Source organism: Gnatocerus cornutus, chromosome 7 (genome assembly GCF_029298725.1).
Source record: "Gnatocerus cornutus isolate USDA-ARS CGAHR chromosome 7, icGnaCorn1.1, whole genome shotgun sequence".
NCBI classification, from domain to species: domain Eukaryota; kingdom Metazoa; phylum Arthropoda; class Insecta; order Coleoptera; family Tenebrionidae; genus Gnatocerus; species Gnatocerus cornutus.
In genome coordinates, this window is record NC_142239.1 from 150,460 (window position 1) to 173,011 (window position 22,552).

Genomic DNA, 22,552 nt, shown 5'->3' on the forward strand with positions numbered 1-22,552 from the left:
TTTGCGATCTGTCGCATCGCGAGTGCAATCCATTGCTATATCGATTTTTGAGCAAGTGCAACAAAATAATTACCGTAAGGGATGAACTCTTTAAGGGTTGGATCAAAATCCAAAATTTTGGTGGTGCATGGTGGTGCAGAACGTACTATTTTTTCAAATGAGTACATACAGGCTGTCCCAGAACGCTCGCATGGGAAATTCAACTCAGATTTTTATAGAGAATTTCTCATTAAAAGGATGTGCGAGCGTTCTAGGACATCTGTCATGTCACAGCAACACTTAGAGTTGAAAAACTGTAAGACTTGATTATTGAGGGGATGCAAAAAATCTTTTTGCGGTGCATGATTGTGCAGTCATTTCGCAACGTTCAAACTTTGTTTTTCTTTCGACGGGGTACAAATGTCACGGATCCAACATTTTCAATGAAAACATTTTCTGAATGTTTATTAATCTGTTGAAAATAAATTTTTATTTTTTTTTAGTTGTTATTTTTAATACATACTTGTGTTCTGCTTCAGTACATATAACATATAACATATAACATTTTAAATCGTACAAACATGAAATAGTCTTTTCAGTTTTTCAATTTAGGGTTTACTTTAGTTTCTATCAAGCATATTTTTTAGTATTTTTTGCCAGTTTTAAAAAAGGTACGCAAAATTTTTCCCAAAAAATTGGCTTTCAAAAAATAATAATAAGTTAATTTTGATATTTAAGAACCACTTTCTGAATTATGTATTGTTACGAGAAGATTGAAATCAAGAATCAAAATGAACACTCCGTAGTTTAAAATATCGACGTATTTTTTACTGAAAAAATAATTTTTATCAATGTGTATTGGGTATTACGTTTTTAAAAAATGACTTGCTTTGTTTTTAGGGACTCCAGTCCAAAAACTTTCTGTAAGTAAAAAATAAACTCTTAAATTATTTCGTCTTAAAAGAAATAAATTAGAAAATCCATTGCTACAATTTTTGTAATTTCATCTGGCTCTTGGCTATCGTTTTTTGTTTTAACTCGATTATTTTTTGAGCTAGAAAATTTTGGTTTCGAAATTTTGGTTTAGAATTGTTGCCTTCATAAGTGTTGCACCCTTGAATCCGGCTCGAAGGACCAATGTTGCACCCTTGAATCCGGTTCGAAGGACCAATGTTTGGACCTTTAAGATCCGACTCGATAGACCAATGTTTGATCGTTGAGGTGCCTTGATGTTGAAGGTATTGTTCGAAGGACCAGGGTATAAAAATACTGTTTTGGAATAACTTGTGTATTTAACCCAATGTGTACATAGGTACCAGTGAAGTTTCTGTTTCTGAGTCTCGTAACGTACTACTTCAACTCTGTACCATTTAAAAAAATTATAATTTAAAAATAGTGGGGGAAACCACATTCAAAGCCTTCCAGCTCTTAAACGGTTCAAGAAAACCCGAAAAAAACTTCGAAACATTACTTTTCACGGCTGCCTCCATCACCCCTTTTTCTATGGCCGTAACGTTACCTAACACCCTGTATACAGGGTGTCTCAAAATTAGCGAATTCCGAATTCAGAGTGCGGTAGGGGGAACCCAGTTGTGCCCATAAATACGTAAACAATTTTTTTTCGCACTTCCTGAAGAAGATTTAAGCTCTTTAATTTTGTTCAAAGCGACAACATTACAAAACTCACATACTGACCTATTATATGATTTCTATTTTGATGGAGAATTTAACGTTACAAGAAAGTGCAGGCGTTCTAGAACACTTATACAATTGTGAAGAAAACCACTCGAGCATTAGAAAACAATTTCAATACTAACCTCTCAACTTGACAATAAAATAGAAACACCACTCGACTTTCAGTCTCGTGGTTTTTTAGCTTACGCTTCTTGCTAATGGCGTAGGATTTTCGGTTAGAAGTATACCAGAGCTCATTACTATCGGTCCACACATTAAAAAGTTAAGTTGGTAGCAGCCCTTAATGTTTTTAATCGGTAACAATTGGCAGCAAATGTGTTTGACCTTGACGTAACTGTGACATGCGCAGAAGCTAATCGTTTTTCACATTATTGCCAAAACTTGTTAAATCTCTATTAAAATCATTCTTTTGCAACAAATTTTTAATTAGTTATTGATTAATGCACTCAACTTTGACAACGTGTTAACCTCAAAAATCGATACATTCAATTTTCCCCTAATTTTCTCTCTAAGGAATTGAAAGTCTGATTTACACCCAAAACTTTTCGAAAATTTACACTAGAGAGTGGACTGATAGCAATGAGCTGCACTTTATTTTCAATGCTCTTGTGATATTGGAGTGGAGCCTCGTTATAAGGAGTCCGGATTAAACGAAAGCCCGAATATTACAAGAGCGTGGAATTTTACCGACGAATTTCTTTGTAATTTAACTTCCTTACGAGCGTAACCTGGTTATAAAAAAGTGGGAGTTTGACGGAGTTTTCAGGAAATATTCATTTCTTAGAAGAGCATAAAATGTTCTCACTTTCGACTTAATTTGATCTATGTATGTGTGATGCGATAGAAACATTACCAAGCATTGTCGCAATTGATTTTTTTTATATTTACTGTAGACTGTATTTGCTTTTGCTTGTAGTTTTAATACTGTTCATAATATACCTTTTATTAAAAAAAATTCTATATGTATACAACAATGTACATCTAGATCGCCAACTGTATAATCTAACAACCTAATAATCAAAAACATAAATGCCGCAACAAAAAATGATTTACTGTTAACTTAAAAAAAATAAACCATTTCAAAGCACTTTCTAAAAAACAAACCACCAATTATAACAAACCAAGAACAAAAAACACTCCCAGCACTCCCTTTCGCAGCAATGATCCAATTCTCAACCAAATTTAGATTTTTACCCCTTTCAAACTTCACGAATCCATTTTCACCCCATTCAGTACCCCACGAGTTTGCAATCAACCAATAAGGTACCTTATTTTCACTTCCCCATCCAATAATTTTTCCGAAAGTGAAGCCCAAGTTTGCATTTTCTGTTGTCCAGTTAGATGAATATATTCCTAAAAGTAAAATTACAAAAACCAATAAACAATAGAAGAGAAAGTCTTACCTCCTTTATAATCAAGATAATCATGTAAGAGATAAAATCCAGTGATAACAGGTCCGTTCTTCATAACTTCTATCTGGATTTCCGTCACATTATTTTCAACAAACTTAAATCTTTTTCCGTAATGTTTGTTGGAATGAAATGAGGAACCATCTTGGCACTGTTGGGGGCAAGCTGGAATTTCTTGACGAAGAGCTGTTGCTTCGGAGTATGGTAAACAACCCTACATTAATTAGTAATTTAGATTCAGATGTAATCGTTATTTACAGACGCGTATGGTAACTTACATTTTACAGCGCGAAATCAGTTTGAAGCACGACTGCGTAGCCGGAGTGCTTTAATGATTGAGCGCTGTAAAATGGTTAACGCACAAGAGTTGTATTAAACTTTTTGACCAAAAAACTTTTAATTGAAATAATTGGGTTTTTCAAAATTCAGGAACTGTCACATAATGACATTTATAAATTTCGTCATCTGTCTATTCTGTCAATTCGGCGGTTGGTGCACAAAAAGTACACAAGATGGCGCTGCATAAAAAAAATAATATATTTTTAAAAATAGAAACATTGTCTTATCAATCTTCATTATAGAAAAGAGATTTTAATTTATAAACGCAGTTTGTAAATATAATGTTTCCGAAGATGTCATTTGAATGTTAATGGGGAGAATGCACATTTTTGAATTTTGATGAAAATCGATAGTTTTCATGTCGTATAATATGATGTTGCTAATAGAAAAATTGCAAAAAAATTGTTTATAATTTTTTAAGCGTTTTTAAAAGTCAGATTCGAGCGAGATTGGAAAACATACCTATCAGCGAGGCTAGCTTTGTGACGTCACATCTCAGCTTCGCTCTTAACAGAGCCGTGCGTTTGTATTACTCTAATTCGATTGCCGTCTTTATAATTGAAAATGGGGTCAAAACAGAGGTGTTTTGTGCCAAAATGTAAAAGTGCTAGTATTAATGCACCCGAAAAAATATTTATAACAGTTCCTTAAGACAATAAGAAGAAAAAAAATGCATTTCGGCCGCGAGATGTTCGATGTCTGATGTTTCTATAAAGTGTAATATTTTAAATTTATTGAAATTAATTATGTTATTACCCATGATACATGCAGGTATTACATTTTTTGATTGACTTTATCTCTAGTCCACATGCTACATACCCTGACTTTATTTATTAAAGTGCTTTATACAAACTTAAAAACAATGAATTTTTTGCTTAAACTGAAGACTTTTGTTATATCCGAAACAACTGCCAATTGTACCTTTTCTCAAAGACTTGAAGTGTTGGGGGTTTCAATAAAAAAATCCTTTGGTCTAACGAAAAAACTATTCGAAGAAATTTACCAATTTAGTTGCGACTTTTATTCTATAGAGTAGTCTATCTAGTATGTCCCCGGATTGAATTTGCAAAAGGAAAAAAACTTTATTTTTAATTTTACGCATAAATCACGGAATAAATAGTTTTTGCTTAAATTAAAACTTATCAGAATGTGTTTCTAAAATCGTAAAAACCAAAAACTAACAAAGAACTTTTTTATTTTTAATTATGCAACAAATGCCAAAAGAATAAAATTTATTCCTTAATTTAAACCAATATTTGATTAACCCACACTTCTTTCAGCATACAGTTCAATAATTCTAACTCGTAATTCGACTGTTTCGAATTTTATCGGATGCAACTGCATTTATTATCCGAGTTTTAAATACTTACCCATTATTGAGTAAATTTTCGTTTAATCTTTAATGCACTATTTGATATTTTGAATTCACAGCCTACTATTAAGTACTTACGATTAGAAAATTCAATAAATAAAATTATGAAAAAATTGATTTTAAGAGAACAAACTAATAATTTTGAAATTTTAATAGCAGATTTATCTGTTTTGAATTAAGCAAAAATGTTATTCCATTGTCATTTTTTTGTAAAATGGAAACTAACTTTTTTTTTCTCTCTTGTGAACTCAACCCGGGAACATACTGTATAGTGGATTGTATAGAAATTAAAAATTAAAAAAACAACAAAAGCTTTGGATCAGTTATTGTTATTAATTTGGTCTGATTATAAAAAATCCAATACTGTAAACCACCTATTTAATTTCTACCAAATTATTGAATTATAAATTTTAATACGGAGAGCGTATTCTTCATAATAATTATTTCCGAATATAGAAAATAATACATAGATGGTTATTATATCGTAGGTACATAAATAAAATTCAATCAAATCAGAATAGATCAAAATGTAAAAACCATATTTTTTCTACAAAGATGTTAAGAGAGAGAAAGAAATAATAAATCTGATTGTGTATTCGTAGAAATTATCGTTAAATGCGGTAAATGCGATAAATGCGCCCGCCGACCGAGAATGATGCAAAGCAAAAATGTGAATAAAAGTGTGAAAGTATACCGGTTGAATAAGAAACATCAACATAATAATTATAATTGTATTTCTCTTGGATAATAAAAACCCAACCATTCATTGTAAACTGACATATCAAGTTAAAGAAGGATGTAGTTACCGCGACACTTTCACCGCAAAGTTAGGATTTCTTGATAAAAAATCCCATATCATTTGCACATCTACGTGTCTCAAATTTTGTGTGTCGGCTTTTTGAAATCCCGTTTCCATTGTGTATAAATTCTTTTGCAAAAACAATCATAAATTGCAACGCTGGTGTTAAACAAATGTTCTGCATACGGAATTCCATCAGTAGGCGGAGCGCGTAGCTGAGATGTGACGTCAAACCAATGAAAAAGTGTTTCAGCTCCCGCCTAAATATTTAAATTTCTTTAGCCAATTTTGGCAAAACCGTCATGTATTTTTCAAAAATTTTTGCACCACTGCGTTATTTGAACAATATTCTACAAAATTTGGTACAAAAACATATAGGTTACATTTTTTGCATTCTCCCTATTTGACGTTTACAATTTATGAGGCCAAAAAATAACTTACTGGAGTTGAAGATCCATAATCTCCCCCTGTGACAATTCCGTAATCCTTATAGTAGTCAAAAGCATTCATTGAGGTGTTCAGACCACTCTCAAAATCACTGTATTCGCAGGATCCACAATCCTTACAACAAGACAGTAAATCTTGGGGAGATAATTCGATTTGTGTTTTTCCATACGACTGAATGCAAATTATATCACTAATTGCCGATACCGTCGCAAAAGCCAAATTTGCTTTGCACTCGAGATTGTTTCTTATCTTGCCGATGAACTCGCAGTAGGGCCATTCTGTTCGGGCGTCGAAAGAACTTGGAATTGTGTTCTGGGCTTGGCTCGTCTGGATAAAGAACACAGTAAGAAACGCGAGGTGGAAACGAGTCATTGTCAACTCACTTTATGTAGTGATTTCGGTTCATGTCAAGAAGAGATAAAAGATAAAACTCTCATAGTTTCGTGATTTAATCAGAGCTCTTATCACCGAATACCAAAAAATGGATTCCCGGAACTATGAGCAGATTGTTTTACGAAAAAAATGAACTCTTAGAGAAAGTTTAGCTTGTTAAAAGTGAACTAAAAGTAGACTTAAAAACACTTGTTTAGAATGAAAAAAATCGCCATAAAAATGCCGAATTTGCCATATAGATCACCAAAATCGATAGAAAAAACAGTCGAATAGCAACAAACGACTATCAGGTGCTCAAAATAAACACTCAAAATTACCTAAAAGGACTATTTTTCAATTACTACCATCTTTATAGCACTTTAGATTTGTCAAAGAATATTAGTTTTTTAGCAAAGTAACTTGATACATGTATTTTCTAACTTTTTTTTCTAATGCATCTCATTGGTCATCTTGAGGAAGCTGTAATTTCTAATCGAAATGTTTTAGGACCAAAAAGACTTCAGAAACTTCTTTAGAAAGTCCAAAAACTTACCAGTTCACGGATTGTTTTTTATTTGTAAAACACCTTGTACCTATATTGATGCTTAAATAAAAGGTGTTTATAAATGTTTCTAGCATCAAGGGTGGCTATGAAATGTCAAAGAAATTTCCTGCTTATTACAAATGCGGGTTTAGATTTTTCAACTGACATTTGTAGTTAACCTCAATCAGGGAGCAAAGTAAGTTTAAAAAAAAACACTATTCTAGTTGTGGTTTAAAACCTAAAATTCATAAACTTGGACACAAAACCGTAACTGAAACGTCGTTTCAAGCATTCATGTTAGTCTTTACGAACAAGTTATGATTAAAGACAAAAATGTATTTAAACTTACAATTTTGTTTTTTCTCTGCACTGGTTTAAATGTCACCAACTATTACTAGTCAATTTGCAAATTTCAAGTTTTCTTTAAAAAAAAAGCAGAAATACAAAATACAATAATATACGTCTTATTCGCACCTATGATAATTGGACGATACCTGCAATCAGACATATCCATTGTGTAAAATTGTTCTCTGTCACTTCTTTTTGTAAAAGTTACCTACATACATACATAATGGGTCCTCTTCCATTTCACAGTGTAAAAGTTGAACGGTTGTAATAAGGGTCGAAAAATTATTTAAGATTTCGTTGAAAACATATGGTTTAGTCAGTGGCGGCACAACTCTACTTGAAGCTGAATATTTTATTTAAATAATAAATCATAGATTTATAAAAACATTCAAATTGTTCTTTATTCCGCTCTACTTTTTGCACAAATATTCTGTTTTCGCATAGTCGAGGTTCTACTGTATTTAGACCAATTCAAAACCGAATCCCCAAATGACACAAATTGTTAGTGGTATAATTGGTTGCCTATCATACAAACACATTTCCGATAAAATTGAGATAAAAAAAATCATATCAAATGTATCAACACCTTGTGAAATCACTTTCTTATAGTAAAGTTTATTTAGTAAATTTTACATGTATAAACAAACAATAAAACATAAAATACTTGATGGACAACATTGGACTTAAGTAATACTTATAATGGTTTCTAGCCCACGGCCATTCTTTGAAAAATAAAACCAAAATTTAACAAAACGTTTTTTTCAAATTATTAATAAAATTATAATTTATTCCCAAACACCAAATTTTAACAAAAAATGCTGACGCGCGTTTTGATAGTAATGCTATCATCATCAGAGTGATGATTTTTTCAAGTTTTTTCAAACAGATATTGTTTGTAAAAATGGCTAGTTTTGTTTTAATTTCTTGTTTTTTCGATTTTTTACTTTCTAAGTTTGTTTTTAATTACCTAATTTATTCATTAATTTGTTCACTTAATGTTAACAGCAAAATTAAGGTAATACAAAACAAATTTTTTTCCTGATTTAGAGTTTATAATTTTGAACAAAACTGAAACAAAAATGGTGTTTTAACTTAACTTTAATACAATTGGCATTTACTGAAACACTTGCATGTGGCCAACTTAAAAATATGTTGTCAAAATGTTTCAGGTACCTCGATTTCACATTTTCAAAATATTTGGTTCAAAATTAATAACATAGCACATCTGTCAAATTTGCAAAATTTATTTTTGTGTTTCAGTTGTATTTTCCGTTACCATAGAATGGCCGTCAAGTCCTGCTAATAGCACAAAATTGAAAAATTAATTTTATAAAAAATATATTTACATAAACACATAAATTCGAAGCAATGGTACAAAACTTGATGCACACTTAATAAAGCTTTTATAAATAACAGAGTCTCAGTTTACGGTTCTTTTACATAATTGAACTCTTCAACGATCGCCTTCGGATGCAACGGATTCAAAGTTGAATCTTTATAATACGTCTTCCATTTAATTCGCTCCATAGATAAATCTCCTTCTTCTTTTTGTCTCCTACTTCGTTCGGCAATGTAGTTAGTTGAATTGGCGTTGTCATTTTGAATGCCGTTCACTTTCTTCTTTCTGTTTTTTCTGGTTCTTCGTCGCCGCTGTCTGGGCTTGAGCGCATAAGCAGCGTCGTTGACATTGACACCGTTGGGATGATGGCCTTTCAAAATTGTGGTGTTGTAATTAGCGTTGTCGGGTAATATAGGAACAGGTATTTCGTTCAATTTGTTGTATTTATTAACTTTATATTGGCGCAGCAGCTTCTTCTTCCCTTTACTGGTCACAATCTTAATTTTCGTGTGGCATATGAAGTGCTTTTCCTCTACACAACTCCTAGTGTTCCACCTAGAAAAAAAATTAACTTGTGTCGTCGCAAAGAAACACTCACTTGTATTGGAGATTGGGATCCACTATAATGCAGTGCCACCGCAATTTTTCTTTATCTTCTGGCTCCATTTGCGAAAAGCCTTGATAAGTCAAAGGTTTTCCTGATGCCGCCCACTTCCACGTCATTTGCTCCCAGTCGTACAGACCACCGAGCCATCGTTCCAGAGGCGCTACAACATATTTTAGCGATACCGGCAAACGTTGTATGCGACCAACCTTGTGGCTTCTTGCTCAAAGTCCTTCTGATAAGTTTATCCTGATTGGCAGTTTTCACAATGGCAAGATTGCTGCGTAGGTCCCTACATTGGAAATATGCGTCCTGCCAGGTGGCGGCTTCTTTACTGAAGTAGTAACACCGGTGGCTAAGTCTGATGAAATTCGGGGGGCAAACGTAACTTCTTTTTGGTATTTTCTTGACTGGTGTGGTTGTGTTGGATGGCTCTTGTGCAGCGGCAACTAGAAAATCAAAGAGTTTCAGACGACGGCTCGTGGGTGTGTTAGGTACGTGAGATTTATGGCAGCCTTGGATGCTAGATGAGTCACAATTTTATTGCGGTAACAATTTTAGTTTATTGAAAAGATTTGGTGTTTATGTTGGCAGCAGTCCACAGTTCGTTTACACCATATTGGTTTTTATTTACACTCTTTAATTCAAGGAGTTTCTCAAGTTAACAATCTGTGACCACTCGTTTAAAATTACTCCAAGAATGATTATTTTTGCAAAAAAATGTTTGTACTAATATTAAAGCACAGTTGATAACAGAATAATTATTTCACCCTTATTTTTTTAGGCCAAAAATCAGATCTTTTTAATGGCCTGGTAATGAAATTTGGAAAAGTTACTAATTGGTAAATTAGTCTAAATGTCAATGTGAACTGCGTAAAAAATGTCAAAAAGTGTGTAACTTTGGTAATTCTAAAGGTAAAGCAATTAGGAAAATTTCTCACAAAAATAAGCAAATTTTAGTTAGCTCGCTCAAGTTTAAAACCACAGTAGTCAATTTTAAGGAAATTAGTCAAGTACGGCTCATTGCTATCAGTCCACTCTCCTGTGTAAAGTTTCGAAAATTCTTGGGTGTAAATCAGGCTTTGAATTCGTTAGGGAGAAAATTAGGGGAAAATTGAATGTAGCGATTTTTGAGGTTAACGTGTTGTCAAAGTTGAGTGTATTAATCAATATTTAATTAAAAATTTGCTGCAAAAAAAGATTTCAATAAAGATTTAACAAGTGTTGGCAATCTTGCACAAGACGATTAGCTTCTGCGCATGCCACAGTTAGATCAAGGTCAAACGCTATTGCTGCCAACTATTATTGATAAAAATGGGTAGAGGCTGCTGCCAACTTAACTTTTTAATGAGTGAACCGATAGTAATGAGCTCTGGTATAGTTTGGAGTTGCTCTTCAATTGTGTCAAATTTCAATATTATTTATTCCCATTTTTTGACGAAATTTGGTGTTTGGGAATAAATTGTATTTTTGATAATTTTTGTCAACACCAAGATTTGATCAAATAAATTTCTTTGATCAAACAAGACAAATTTTTGAGTTTGTCATTTTGAGGATAAATCAAAATTTATGCCAAAATTTGAAGGCCACGACAATGAAATTTACCAATTTAAACTAGCTTAATAAATGTGCCAAATTGCAGTTTTATGTTATGGTGCTAAAGAGACAAATTTTAGTTTGTTTTTTTAAGTTTAAAGCCAACTGTGTAAGTTGTGAAAAATATTGGAAAAATCTAGTGTTTCATTTTTTGAAAGTCGAGACAGTCTAACGTAACATTTAAAATAGTCTGTTATATTTTGCAAGTTGGCAACACTGCATAAATTTTAATTGTGTCAATTCGTGTGCTGATGTGAAGGCCAATGACCTTCGAAAATAATAAAGGCGGCCGTTTCAAATTCAAACCAGAAGTCAAAATAAATAACTATTAATTAAATAACTATAGTATATTAATCAGAACTGTCCGGTTTACGACAAACAAGGGTTAAAATTTCGCGTTTTTTGCTGTTATTGTGTGTTTTTTTATGTGGGGAGAGTTCTGTGGTCTTTAAGTGGGTTTATCTGTTGATTTGACATTTGACCGATATATTTTTGTTTCACAGCGCCACCTACAGCTCGATTACAAGCCCAATTGCCAGCATACAAAATTTTGTGTTTAATATATCAGGAAAATGCTTTGTAATTTGTGACTTTTAGCAAATTTCGAGTTTTTTTCGTAAAAATAACATTAATAAATAATAATTTATCAAAAAAAAAATTGTCATTTCTAATGTCGAATGTCCTACTAATTCCAAATCTGCTTTGCTCCATCAGGTCCGAACTCAAAAGTGTTCTAGTTTTTTAGGTTCTATTAATTTATTTTCTACACTTTTTTTAACAAATTTAATAAGCTTTCCAACCATCTATAATCCTTTTTGCTAGCATAAGTACTTTCTATGATATTTTCGATAAACTAATTTCATGTCAAAAATAATTTTCATATGCACTTTTGCATATAAAGAATTATTGCATCGATTTTTTTTATAAAACATCAATGAAAACATTGAAGTCTTGCCATTTGACAAGTGTATTGCTATTTCTTAAGGTTTATAAGTTACAGGACCAAAACATTCATAAGTTTAAAAAAATAATAAAAATATTTTTTTTTATTTTTTGAAAATTTCATAAAAAATCAATGTCGCGTTAAAAATCCTAATTTCTATACACTTATTGAGTTTTAAAATGACTTTAATGCTAATGCAGCCCGAAATAATACATTTTAGAATACTTCTTGATGATGAAGAGTTCTTAGTTTGCTTATGAACCAAAAAAATCAAAGGGTGGAAATCTTTGAAAGGAATTGTCCAGCTTTTTTTAGAAAATTCAATGAATAACTATAAAAACACAAATACTTGCCAATATTTTAGGAAGTTATCACAAAATGGTGAGATAGATGTCTCTGAAAATCAATTTTTTGAAGTTACAATACCGATGGAAATATAAATTTTACGAACATTTTATGTGAGGCGAAAAAATTATCAACATTCAAATTTATTTACATTATAAAAAACTTGACAAACAACTTTTTAACAGTTGCTGCATACATGTTTGTCTATGATCTTTCAATCTGAACAGTGAAATCATATATAAACTCGAGATTTATCAAAAAATTACGATTTTGTGGGTTTTAAATTTCAATTCAAAAAAAAAGTCCGGAGCTGATGGATTAAGAATCAGGAAAGAATTCTACTTACAAAATTCGTCAAAAAATTTATTGGCTAGTGTAATTGCAAATTTAAATTATTTTCAATGGAACTCAATCAAAAATTCCTCAATTTTTGTTTTAAATTTGATGCAAACTGTAATTCAAGTTTCAGGAAAAAATACGTCTTTATCTTTATCTTTATTTCCAGCTTGTGACGTCATAAGTCAAATAATAAATATTAAACGCCTTTTTAGTACTAAGTTCACCGAATTTTACTGTTTATCGTTAAAACTGTTAAAGTTGTCGAATTTAAGAAAAAAAAATGAATTTTGAGTTTGGGCAAATAAAAAAAAATCCAAAATTTCTGTTTATGATTCTAAAATTCTATAATTTAGTCTACTTAATAAACGTCCCTTTAGTCCTAAGATCACTGACTTTCACTGCTTTATTAATTAAAACTGTCAAAGTTACGGTAGTTAGCCGAAAATTTTGAATTTTGGGCTAGTTCTAGAAATAAAAAGTTCTAAAATTTCTATTTTTGGTTTTAAAATTCTGTAATTTAGTCCACTTGTACAGCGCACTGTAAGAGTAAGATCACCGAATTTCACTTCTTTATCATAAAACTGTCAATTTTGCAGGACTTGGGTTTGTTGCACAAATAGAAAATTGTAGAATTTCTGTTTTTGGCTCTAGAATTCTATATTTAATACACTTAAAAAACCCTTTTTTTAATATTAAGTTCATTACATTTCACTGCTTTATCGTTAAAACTGTCAAACTTGCTAAATTTAATAGAAAATTTTGAATTTAGAGTTTAGCTTGCAAATAAAAAATTGTAGAATTTCTGTTTATGATTCTAAAATTCTATAATTTAGTATACTACTTAATAAAGGTCCCTTTAGTCCTAAGATGACTGACTTTCACTGCTTTATCAAATAAAACTGTCAAAGTTACGGTAGTTGGAAGAAAATTTTGAATTTTGCGTTAGTTTTAGAAATAAAAAGTTCTAAAATTTCTATTTTTGGTTTTAAAATTCTGTAATTTAGTCCACTTATACCGCGCACTTTTTAGAGTGAGATCACCGAATTTCACTTCTTTATCGTAAAACTGTCAATTTTGCAGGACTTGGGTTTGTTGCACAAATGGAAAATTGTAGAATTTCTATTTTTGGCTCTAAAATTCTGTAATTTAATACACTTAAAAACGCTTTTTTAATACTAAGCTTACCATATTTCACTGTTTTATCGTTAAAATTGTCAAATTTGCAAAATTTAAGTGAAAATTTTGAATTTAGAGTTTGCTTGCAAATAAAAAATTGTAGCGTTTCTGTTTTTGACTTTAAAATTCTGTAATTAATTTCACTTAATCAAGACTTTTTTAGTAAAAAGTTCACCAAATTTCACTTCTTTATCGTTAAAACTGTGAATCTTGCACAATATAAGAAAAACCAATTGAATTTAGAGGTTGGCCTACGAATATAGTAGTTTTTTTTTTTCTGTTTCTAGTTCTAAAATTTTATAATTTACTACACTTAATTAAGACATTCTTAGTAATAAGTTCACCAAATTTCATTCTTTTATCTCTAAAACTGTAAAAATTACGGTAGAAAATTTTGAATTTTGAGTTAGTTCTAGAAATGAAAAATTCTAAAATTTCATGGTGATAATTAAGAAAAAAATTACAAATATGTTTGAATCTGGATATGATGGAGCAAAACGGTCTTCGGATTAAGAATCAGGAAAGAATTCTACTTACAAAATTGATTAAAAAAATTATTGGCTTGTGTAATTGCTAATTTAAATTATTTTCAATGAAATTCCTAAATTTTTGTTTTAAATTTTAAGCAAACTGTAATTCAAATTTCAGGAAAAAATACGTCTTTATCTTTATTTCCAGCTTGTGACGTCATAAGTCTGGAAACTTTTAACTTGATGCAAATTTTCGATTTTTTTGTCTTTAAAATAAAAGGCGATTTTCAGGATTTTGGGATTTTTCAATATACACAGCTTGTTGTAAAAACAAGCTAATAAATTGCCTCAAAGTTGTAAATATATCCTACTACTCAAATAAATCCATCCAACTAATCAAAATATACCGAATGACTCTTGCAAATTCCTTAAATTACAAACTGAGATTGAAATATGATTTTAGCAGTTGCGCGAGCAAAATGACAACTTGTAACATTTCACAAACCATTTCCTTGTTCTGTGTCACCTTCACAAAATAAATTATACCAACATAGTCAGCATATCACTGTTCTTTAAAAGTACTCACATGCCAGCGCTAATATTAGCGTCAATAACTTCATCTCTTCTCTATTCTTCACAAGTCTTCATTTTCCATTTGCATTATCATCATAGAAAAGTGTCCGCGTTACATATTAAACTTGACTGAAACAAAAACAGATTTGGTCAACAAACGATCACTTTCAATTAATCTAAGAAAACTTAAACTCGTCACTAAAGAAACACCCAACGGAAGAAAATTCGTTTAATTCATCGTGATAGGAGGAGAATTAAGTTTAAGTGCATCGTAATGTCCCATTAATTAACTGAATTGTTGGGGTTAATGGGCCATAAACGAAATTTATTGGAATCGTTCTGTCTGAATTCTGATTTCTGTTTTTGTGTAAAAATCAACTCGTGTGCATTGCTATAAATAAAATAAAGTGTAAAGTGCAATTTCAGCGATTTATTGTGATTCGATAACAATACAGAAGATAAGAAATTGCGTTTGTCTTCGGACTCGATCGTTAAAAATTATATCGTGCGGAAATTATAACTGTTCCAGACGGTTATTTTTCCCCATTTTGACATTTGCAATCATTTTAAACGGCTCCAAAAAAAGAAATTAACACATTTTCAAAAATCAAAACTATGTTTAATCAAAAATTTAATGAAGAATATAACTATATTTCCGTCTTTTTAGGGCCGATTGCAGAAACGCTGATTAAACAACGGACTATAAAATCCTGGATTAAATTTAGTCCTGAACTATATTTTGATCCTATTGCAGAAACGTGGTTTATAGATGGGATTACGTAATCCAGGATGAAACGTTTTTGATTGTGAACGAACCACATTTTTGACATGTAACTTCACGGATTAATCCAAATAATGGGTACTGCAGGTTAGAAAATAAAAAATTACCCACATTTAAAATTATTTCCTATGTAAATATTGTAATGCTGGTTATAAAATGTCGTTTTAACTGGATGTACCAACTGTGACACTACTGTAAGTAGAAGATTTATCTTGCTTGGAGATCTCCGCAAGACTAAGGGGTTATGGGGGTTACTAAGAACTATTGAATTATTGTAAAAATAGCGATATTCCTAACATTTCTCCTAACATGACTTTCAAATCATAGAAATTAGTTTTTATTTGTAAAATTATCCATAATTTACTGTCTCAAAGTTACAACCTGTACATTATTTTAGAATAAGGTTATTCTCCAGTTTATCATTTTAAAAGGCTCTGAATTGAAATGTTCAAAATACTAAATTGCACTTTCTTACTTCTATTATGGAAAAAAAACATTTTAGAGAGTTTTTCTATATATCAAACGCTATAAAAACTAATTAAAACGGTGAGGAAATAACAAAGTTACGATAAAAGAAAAAAGTTAGAAACATATTTCTTCGATTGCAATTAGTTATGAATTGTAGCATGTCGTATTAAAATTGTATCCAGACTATTACAGAGAATTTATGCCTAGAATTTGATGTAATTAGTTAGTTTTTCGATTTTTTACCTTCTAAAGGTTTTCCAGTGTAGGGTCTTGTATAGTACGTTTATCAAAACTTGCGTCAAAAAGTCGTCTAGAAATCTTTTCTCTTCCAAAAGCTATTAAAACGAACGAAATCGGTTAAAAAATAACGAAGCTACTGAATTAAGTTAATTAATGGGGCAGGTATGTACGTATAAATTTTTGATTTTTAAACAAAATGCTTAAATTCATTTTAATTCTCGAAATGAACATTCTTTTGGTCAGTCGTTTTCACCCTACATTTTTGCTTAAATTCAAAAATTGTAAAATATGAGCCCACATCTACTTGATTTGGGTGAGCTAGCTCATAAGTTGTTGTGGTCCACCTATGTCTGATTCCGGACAATGCATAATACGCGCACATCCAAAAATCATGTTTAGTTGAACATCCAGAGCTATAATAAAAAAATGCCTGTCACCTTCTCCATTAATTAAGACTGTTTTACCATTATTTCAACATTAACGAGTCGCAAAACCACATAACGTCAAAGATTTTACTTAGAAGTGTCAATTTAGTTCGTCCTATAATCCATCAAACTTGTGGGATTATGTTTAGTCTCAGACTATATCGTTTAATCCAAGATTAAGTCGTTTGTGCAATCCATATTTCGTTTAGTCCTTGCTATAGTTCAGAACTAAATTTTAATCACGGACTAAACTTAATCCCAAACAAAAAATATGATTCTGCAATCGAATTTGACGTTTAATCGTAGATTAAAGCTTTAGTCTTGAACTAAAAATTTAATCCGCGTTTCTGCAATCGGGCCTTAGAGATATACAGGGTTTTCAATCTGAATTTTTTTAATTTTTATGAGACGAAACCGAAATATTTTTGTATTATACCGTCTAATATTACATACGAAATTTATTGTTTGTTTTAGCCTTGAAACTATAAAACAAAAATTTTAAATTTTGTGTTTGGGCTGCAAATGAAAAGTTCTAGCATTTTTGTTTTTGGTTTCAGCAATCTGTAATTTAGTAATAAATAATAAACGCCTTTTTAGTATTAAGTCCACCGAATTTTACTGTTTTATCGTTAAAACTGTCAAACTTGTCGAATTTAAGAGAAAATTTTGAATTTTGAGTTTGGCCAACGAAAAAAAATTCTAGAATTTCTGTTTATGATTCTAAAATTCTATAATTTAATCTACTTAATAAACGTCTCTATAATCCTAAGATCACTGACTTTCACTGCTTTATCGTTAAACTGTCAAAATTACGGTAGTTAGCAGAACATTTTGAATTTTGAGTTAGTTCTAGAAATAAAAAATTCATTTTGTTTTATTTTTGGTTTTAAAATACTGTAATTTAATACATTTGAAAAACGCTTTTTTAATACTAAGCTCACCATATTCCACAGTTTTATCGTTAAAAGTGTTAAATTTGCAAAATTTAAGTGAAAATTTTGAATTTAGAGTTTGGCTTGCAAATAAGACATTGTAGAATTTCTGTTTTTGGTTCTAAAATTCTGTAATTTGGTCCACTTAATATATGCCCTTTTAATACTAAGTTCACCAAATTTTATTGTTTTATTGTTAGAACCGTCAAACTTGCAGAATTCTAGAAAAAAAAATTAATTTTGAATTGGGCCAACAAATAAAAAATTCTAGAATTTTTGTTTTAAGTTATAAAATTTTATAATTTATTCCACTTAATTAAAACATTTTTACTAAAAAGCTTATCAAATTTCACTCCTTTATCGTTAAAACTGCCAAACTTACACAATATATGAAAAAACAGTTGAATTTTGGACATTGGCCTACGAATATAGTTCCATAAAATTTTTGTTTTTAGTTCCAAAATTCTATAATTTACTACCCTTAATTAAGGCATTCTTAGTAATAAGTTCACAAAATTTCACTCTTTTATCATTAAAACTGTAAAAATTGCGGTAGTTAACAGAAAATTTTGAATTTTGAATTACAAGTTCTAAAAATGAAAAATTCTAGAATTTCTGTTTTTGGTTCTAAAATTCCGTAATTTCCCACACCCTTTTAGTACTTATACATTGAATTTCACTGTTTTATCGTTAAAACTGTCAAATTCAGAGAATTTAAGAAAAAATTTTGAATTTTGACCTTTTCCTACCAATAAAAAATCATAGAATTTTTGTTTTTGATTCGAAAATTCTGTAATTTGGTCTAATTAATAAACGTCTTTTCAGTACTAAGTTCAGCTCTAAAAATAAAAAACTCTAGAATTTCTGTTTTTTTTTCTAAAATTCACTTAATCAACTCACTTTTAGTACTAAGTTTACCGAATTTCACTCTTTTATCGTTAGAACTGTCAAACTTGCAGAATTTAAGTTTGTTCAACAAATAAGAAATTCTAAAATTTATGTTTTTGATTCTAAAATTTCGGAATTTAGTACACTTAATAAACTCCCTTATATCTAGTACCAAGTTCATCGAATTTCACTGTTTTATTGTAAAAACTGTAAAATTGTCAAAATTTAAAAGAAAACTTTAAAATTTAAGAATGGATTACAAATTAAAAAATCAAGAATTTTCGTTTTTCGCTCTAATATTCTATAATTTAGTTCACTTAATAAACGCTATTTCAGTACCAAGACCACGTAATTTCAATGCGTTTAACAAATAAAATTGTCGATGTAACGGAATTTAATATTTCGCCAAGAACATAAAAATGATGATTTTTAAAAAGTTGCAGTTATATTGTTTAATGTCATCTCCTTTCACAGCTGACAAGCCAAGTTGATCTGACATTCCCCGAAGACTTCCTCTTATTTTATTTCAGCTCCACTTTCATTCACGTCTGGAAATCGAAACGCGCCCACACGTCATTATTTTTATTTATGACGTAGGAATCAAGATATCTACATTAATTTAGCGCCAAGGTGTACATATATTACATCAGAGAAACTGCCGGCAATAAATTAACTCGATTTCTGAAAAAAACAGCGGATTTTGGGCTGGTATTTATTCTCTGGTTTAAGCGAAAATAAGATTGAGAGTTGCAGTGCACATGTGCAATTATTGCATAACTGCCTTCAAGGAACAAGTCGGGTTGCCTTTATCTTTTTTCTGTTTTTCAGCTGTGATTTGTTTTCATTCTCAGACATGTAAATTAATTTATTGAATATGGAATTGCCCCCATTCTGTCAGACTTACGGAACGATCTAGTCGTCGTAGACCAAACAGTGGCCTGCGTCGTGTTTTATTTTGACATGTCTTGTCAAAGCAACGTGATTGGTGAAGTTGCATAGTAAATAGAGCACACATTACAGGTGGCGGTCGAATGTTCAACATGCACTTCCGGTTGTGGTATTTCCTGTGCTGAAATCCGTAAAATGACGCAATTTTCGTATTCGAAATTAACAGATGCATTGCAAGCAGATCGTTGATGAGGTCATAATGTACAATGAGAAGACAGAGGCAAGAAATCCGATCGGTGGTATTAATATGCAACAAGTTACGTAACATCCGAGATCGTCTAAACTAGAATTTAATTCACAATTATTTGTACAGCTGATACCCAATATAGCCAGCTTCAGATCCTTCAAGTAATTTTACAGCCCATAAAAAGCTTCGTCATTTCCAAGAGTTGGCACCAAAATAATTAAAATTATTTGCAGACCAAGACGCGAAGAATTTTCCATTGCAAATTTGCATAAATGACCAATTAGCAAGACTATAAAACCGACGATATAGGTCAAGTTAATATTTGTGTTAAACCGTACAAAATTCTCAATTCGCACTATTTCATCTTATTTATTATACTACGACGCATCATCAAACAAAACAGACCTTGGCACCTACAAAACAAGAACATTAAAACCATCGATTTTACAGCGATTCGATGCACGTCGCGGCGGCAATGTTAGCACCTTATCTAATCGGACACAGCTCTAATTTTAACTCTGGCAAATCTACAATGAAATCTTGCCGATGTGTAATAGAAGCTGACATTTTCGAGCCCTTGAAAGCACATTTGTTCTAATAAAATCCGAACTAACTGAATCATCGTCTGTTTTAACAACAATGCCATAACAATTGGAGCAAATGAACAGTAAAGTTCGTTCGCGCGTTGCTTTAATCGAATTAAAAGCAAAAAAGGAAACACGTTTGTGGGGCTTTTTACCAAACCGAATAAACACGACAAAGAATAACATAAACGAACCGTCATACAGCACAAGTGCTCCTTGATTGAATCTATTTTTATGCTAGTCTGTTGACTTTAATTTTTTCTGAAAATGTGTGGTAATTTTAGAATACGCCGAACGCGTAAGTGTTTAGTGCAATAATTGCTGTTGAGATTGCATTGCACGTGGAATGTGGAGATGGAATGAATCAGTGCATTTTTTCATTGGTCTTGACCTTGCTTTTCCTGTTTTGTAGGCAACGCTGATATCCATAATTGTCTTTTAGGTGTTTGTCATTTCGTGCGGTTACGACATTTGAAAGTTCAAACTATTGAAAAATGTTTACTAATCTTTAGTTATATTAGACATTAATTCGCTACAGACTGTGCGCCTGTCTAATTAAATTTATCCTTTCTTAAGTACCTACTAAATAATTGCAGTTACACATGTGCATTTTCATTTCTGCAAGTGGCCGTTGAACTTATAATTTATAATGTTACTGAACGTACCCTAAAGCAAATAACTCATTACCCATTATATTTGCCCACATGGAATTATAATGTACATAGATTGATTAGAGTAGAATCCTAAAAAATGTGAAATTGATAGTTGTAATGGTCATGCTAACTAACATAATGAAATAGCTAAACAAATGTGTATATCGAAGCGGAATGTTCACAATAAACATGTTGTGATGTGCAGTTACTCAAACATGGACGATAATTCATAAATTCATAATTTTCGTAATCCCAAGGCTAAGTTCATTCGTGACGAAATCAGGGAAAGTACCTACATAATTTGACAGTACGTTTGTTCAGTTTGTAACAAATTTAATGCAAACGAATAATTTTGAATTTCGAAAATATACACCAGGCAAAATGGACACAAAAGTGTCAAGGTTTGGAAATTATTTTGACGTGGCAGTTTTTTGCGTGGATCTTCTTTATTGTTCCAAACAAAATGTCAAAAGATCGATAGATGTGCGTGTGCTGCTAAAAAGTTCTGCAATGGTAAACGTCAAAGAAAACTATTCATTGCATTTTTTTTTAATATTCATATTCGTGTTTATACCGAAAAACAAGCTTTAGAAAAACGATGGTGAAAACCGCATCATTCCTAACACTTCTAACTCAGTTATTTGTTGACAAATGCATATGATTTAGATTCTGCGTGAAATGAATCGAAACAATTCAAGAACGACAATTTCTAGCTGATTCTCGCCGTTTTCTGGCTTGGATTTGCAAAGAAGAGCTCGAAATCTACAAAACCACCAATTTTTATCAAGATTCAATGGCTGAATTGCAAGAAATCAGCAGAAATCTGCACGAAATTAAAAATTATTAGAGAAATTGGCTTATTTCGATGCTAAACGACGATTTCTCGCTGACTCTCGCCATTTTCTGGCTTAGATTCGCAAAGAAGAGCTCGAAATCTACAAAACCACCAATTTTTATCAAGATTCAATTTATCAAAATTCTTAGAATAACGAATAATTAGATTTGAAAAACTGATTTTTTCGACAATTTTAAAATTTCAAATTCCGAGTATGCAACATGATTCTTATCGGCAAAAGGGAGAAAAAAAAGATGGTGAAAACCCCATCAGTTTATCTGGCAAAGTTCTGGAGATATTAAGCTTCAAAAATTGAAAAAAAGATTACCTAACTATCAGGTTCTATAATATTTTTTTTTATTTTATAATTCAAGTTAAGACTGGATTCTTATGTAAAAAACGCAAGAAAAACGATGATGAAAACCGCATCATTCTTAACACTTCTAACTCAGTTATTTGTTGACAAATTTATATGATTTAGATTCTGCGTGAAATAAATCGAAACAAATCAAGAGTGCTCCGTAAATAAACGAGATAAAAACTCGCTTATTTTGATACTAAACTACAATTTCTCGCTGATTCTCGCCGTTTTCTGGCTTGGATTTGCAATGAAGAGCTCGAAATCCACAAAACCACCAATTTTTATCAAGATTCAATGGCTGAATTGCAAGAAATCAGCAGAAATCTGCACGAAATTAAAAATTATTAGAGAAATTCGCTTATTTCGATGCTAAACGACGATTTCTCGCTGACTCTCGCCATTTTCTGGCTTGGATTCGCAAAGAAGAGCTCGAAATCTACAAAACCACCAATTTTTATCAAGATTCAACGGCTGAATCGCGAGAAAAAAACTGAAATCTGCACAAAATCATCAAAATTCTTAGAATAACGAATAATTAGATTTGAAAAACTGATTTTTTCG

General features: G+C 31.3%; 2 protein-coding genes across 2 annotated transcripts; both read right to left on the reverse strand.

Annotated features, from left to right (window-relative positions):
• Positions 1–2,320: 2,320 nt before the first annotated feature.
• Positions 2,321–6,412, reverse strand: LOC148170532 (gut-specific cysteine proteinase-like). Its single transcript, XM_088041223.1, has 6 exons — positions 6,035–6,412; positions 3,078–3,297; positions 2,763–3,027; positions 2,644–2,726; positions 2,480–2,598; positions 2,321–2,371 (listed from the first exon to the last, which is right to left on the reverse strand). The coding sequence occupies exons 1-6, from the start codon at positions 6,410–6,412 to the stop codon at positions 2,321–2,323; spliced, it is 1,116 nt and encodes a 371-aa protein (XP_087897349.1).
• A 2,119-nt stretch (positions 6,413–8,531) lies between these two features.
• Positions 8,532–14,841, reverse strand: LOC148170533 (lithostathine-1-beta-like). Its single transcript, XM_088041532.1, has 4 exons — positions 14,703–14,841; positions 9,457–9,696; positions 9,242–9,410; positions 8,532–9,198 (listed from the first exon to the last, which is right to left on the reverse strand). The coding sequence occupies exons 1-4, from the start codon at positions 14,734–14,736 to the stop codon at positions 8,730–8,732; spliced, it is 912 nt and encodes a 303-aa protein (XP_087897658.1). The 5' UTR covers positions 14,737–14,841; the 3' UTR covers positions 8,532–8,729.
• Between the last annotated feature and the right edge of the window lie 7,711 nt (positions 14,842–22,552).

What these genes read in the sequence shown, in the direction of transcription:
- LOC148170532 (XM_088041223.1), bottom strand. Translation starts at nt 6,412, where the DNA reads ATGACTCGTTTCCACCTCGCGTTTCTTACTGTGTTCTTTATCCAGACG. An exon ending in ATTATGGATCTTCAACTCCA is followed by an intron (nt 3,298 to 6,034) that starts GTAAGTTATTTT and finishes TAATTAATGTAG; the next exon opens with GGTTGTTTACCATACTCCGA. An exon ending in GGTGGTTTGTTTTTTAGAAA is followed by an intron (nt 2,727 to 2,762) that starts GTGCTTTGAAAT and finishes TTAAGTTAACAG; the next exon opens with TAAATCATTTTTTGTTGCGG.
- LOC148170533 (XM_088041532.1), bottom strand. Translation starts at nt 14,736, where the DNA reads ATGAAGTTATTGACGCTAATATTAGCGCTGGCAT. An exon ending in GCTAATATTAGCGCTGGCAT is followed by an intron (nt 9,697 to 14,702) that starts GTGAGTACTTTT and finishes TTGATTTTCTAG; the next exon opens with TTGCCGCTGCACAAGAGCCA. An exon ending in GATCCCAATCTCCAATACAA is followed by an intron (nt 9,199 to 9,241) that starts GTGAGTGTTTCT and finishes TTTTTTTTCTAG; the next exon opens with GTGGAACACTAGGAGTTGTG.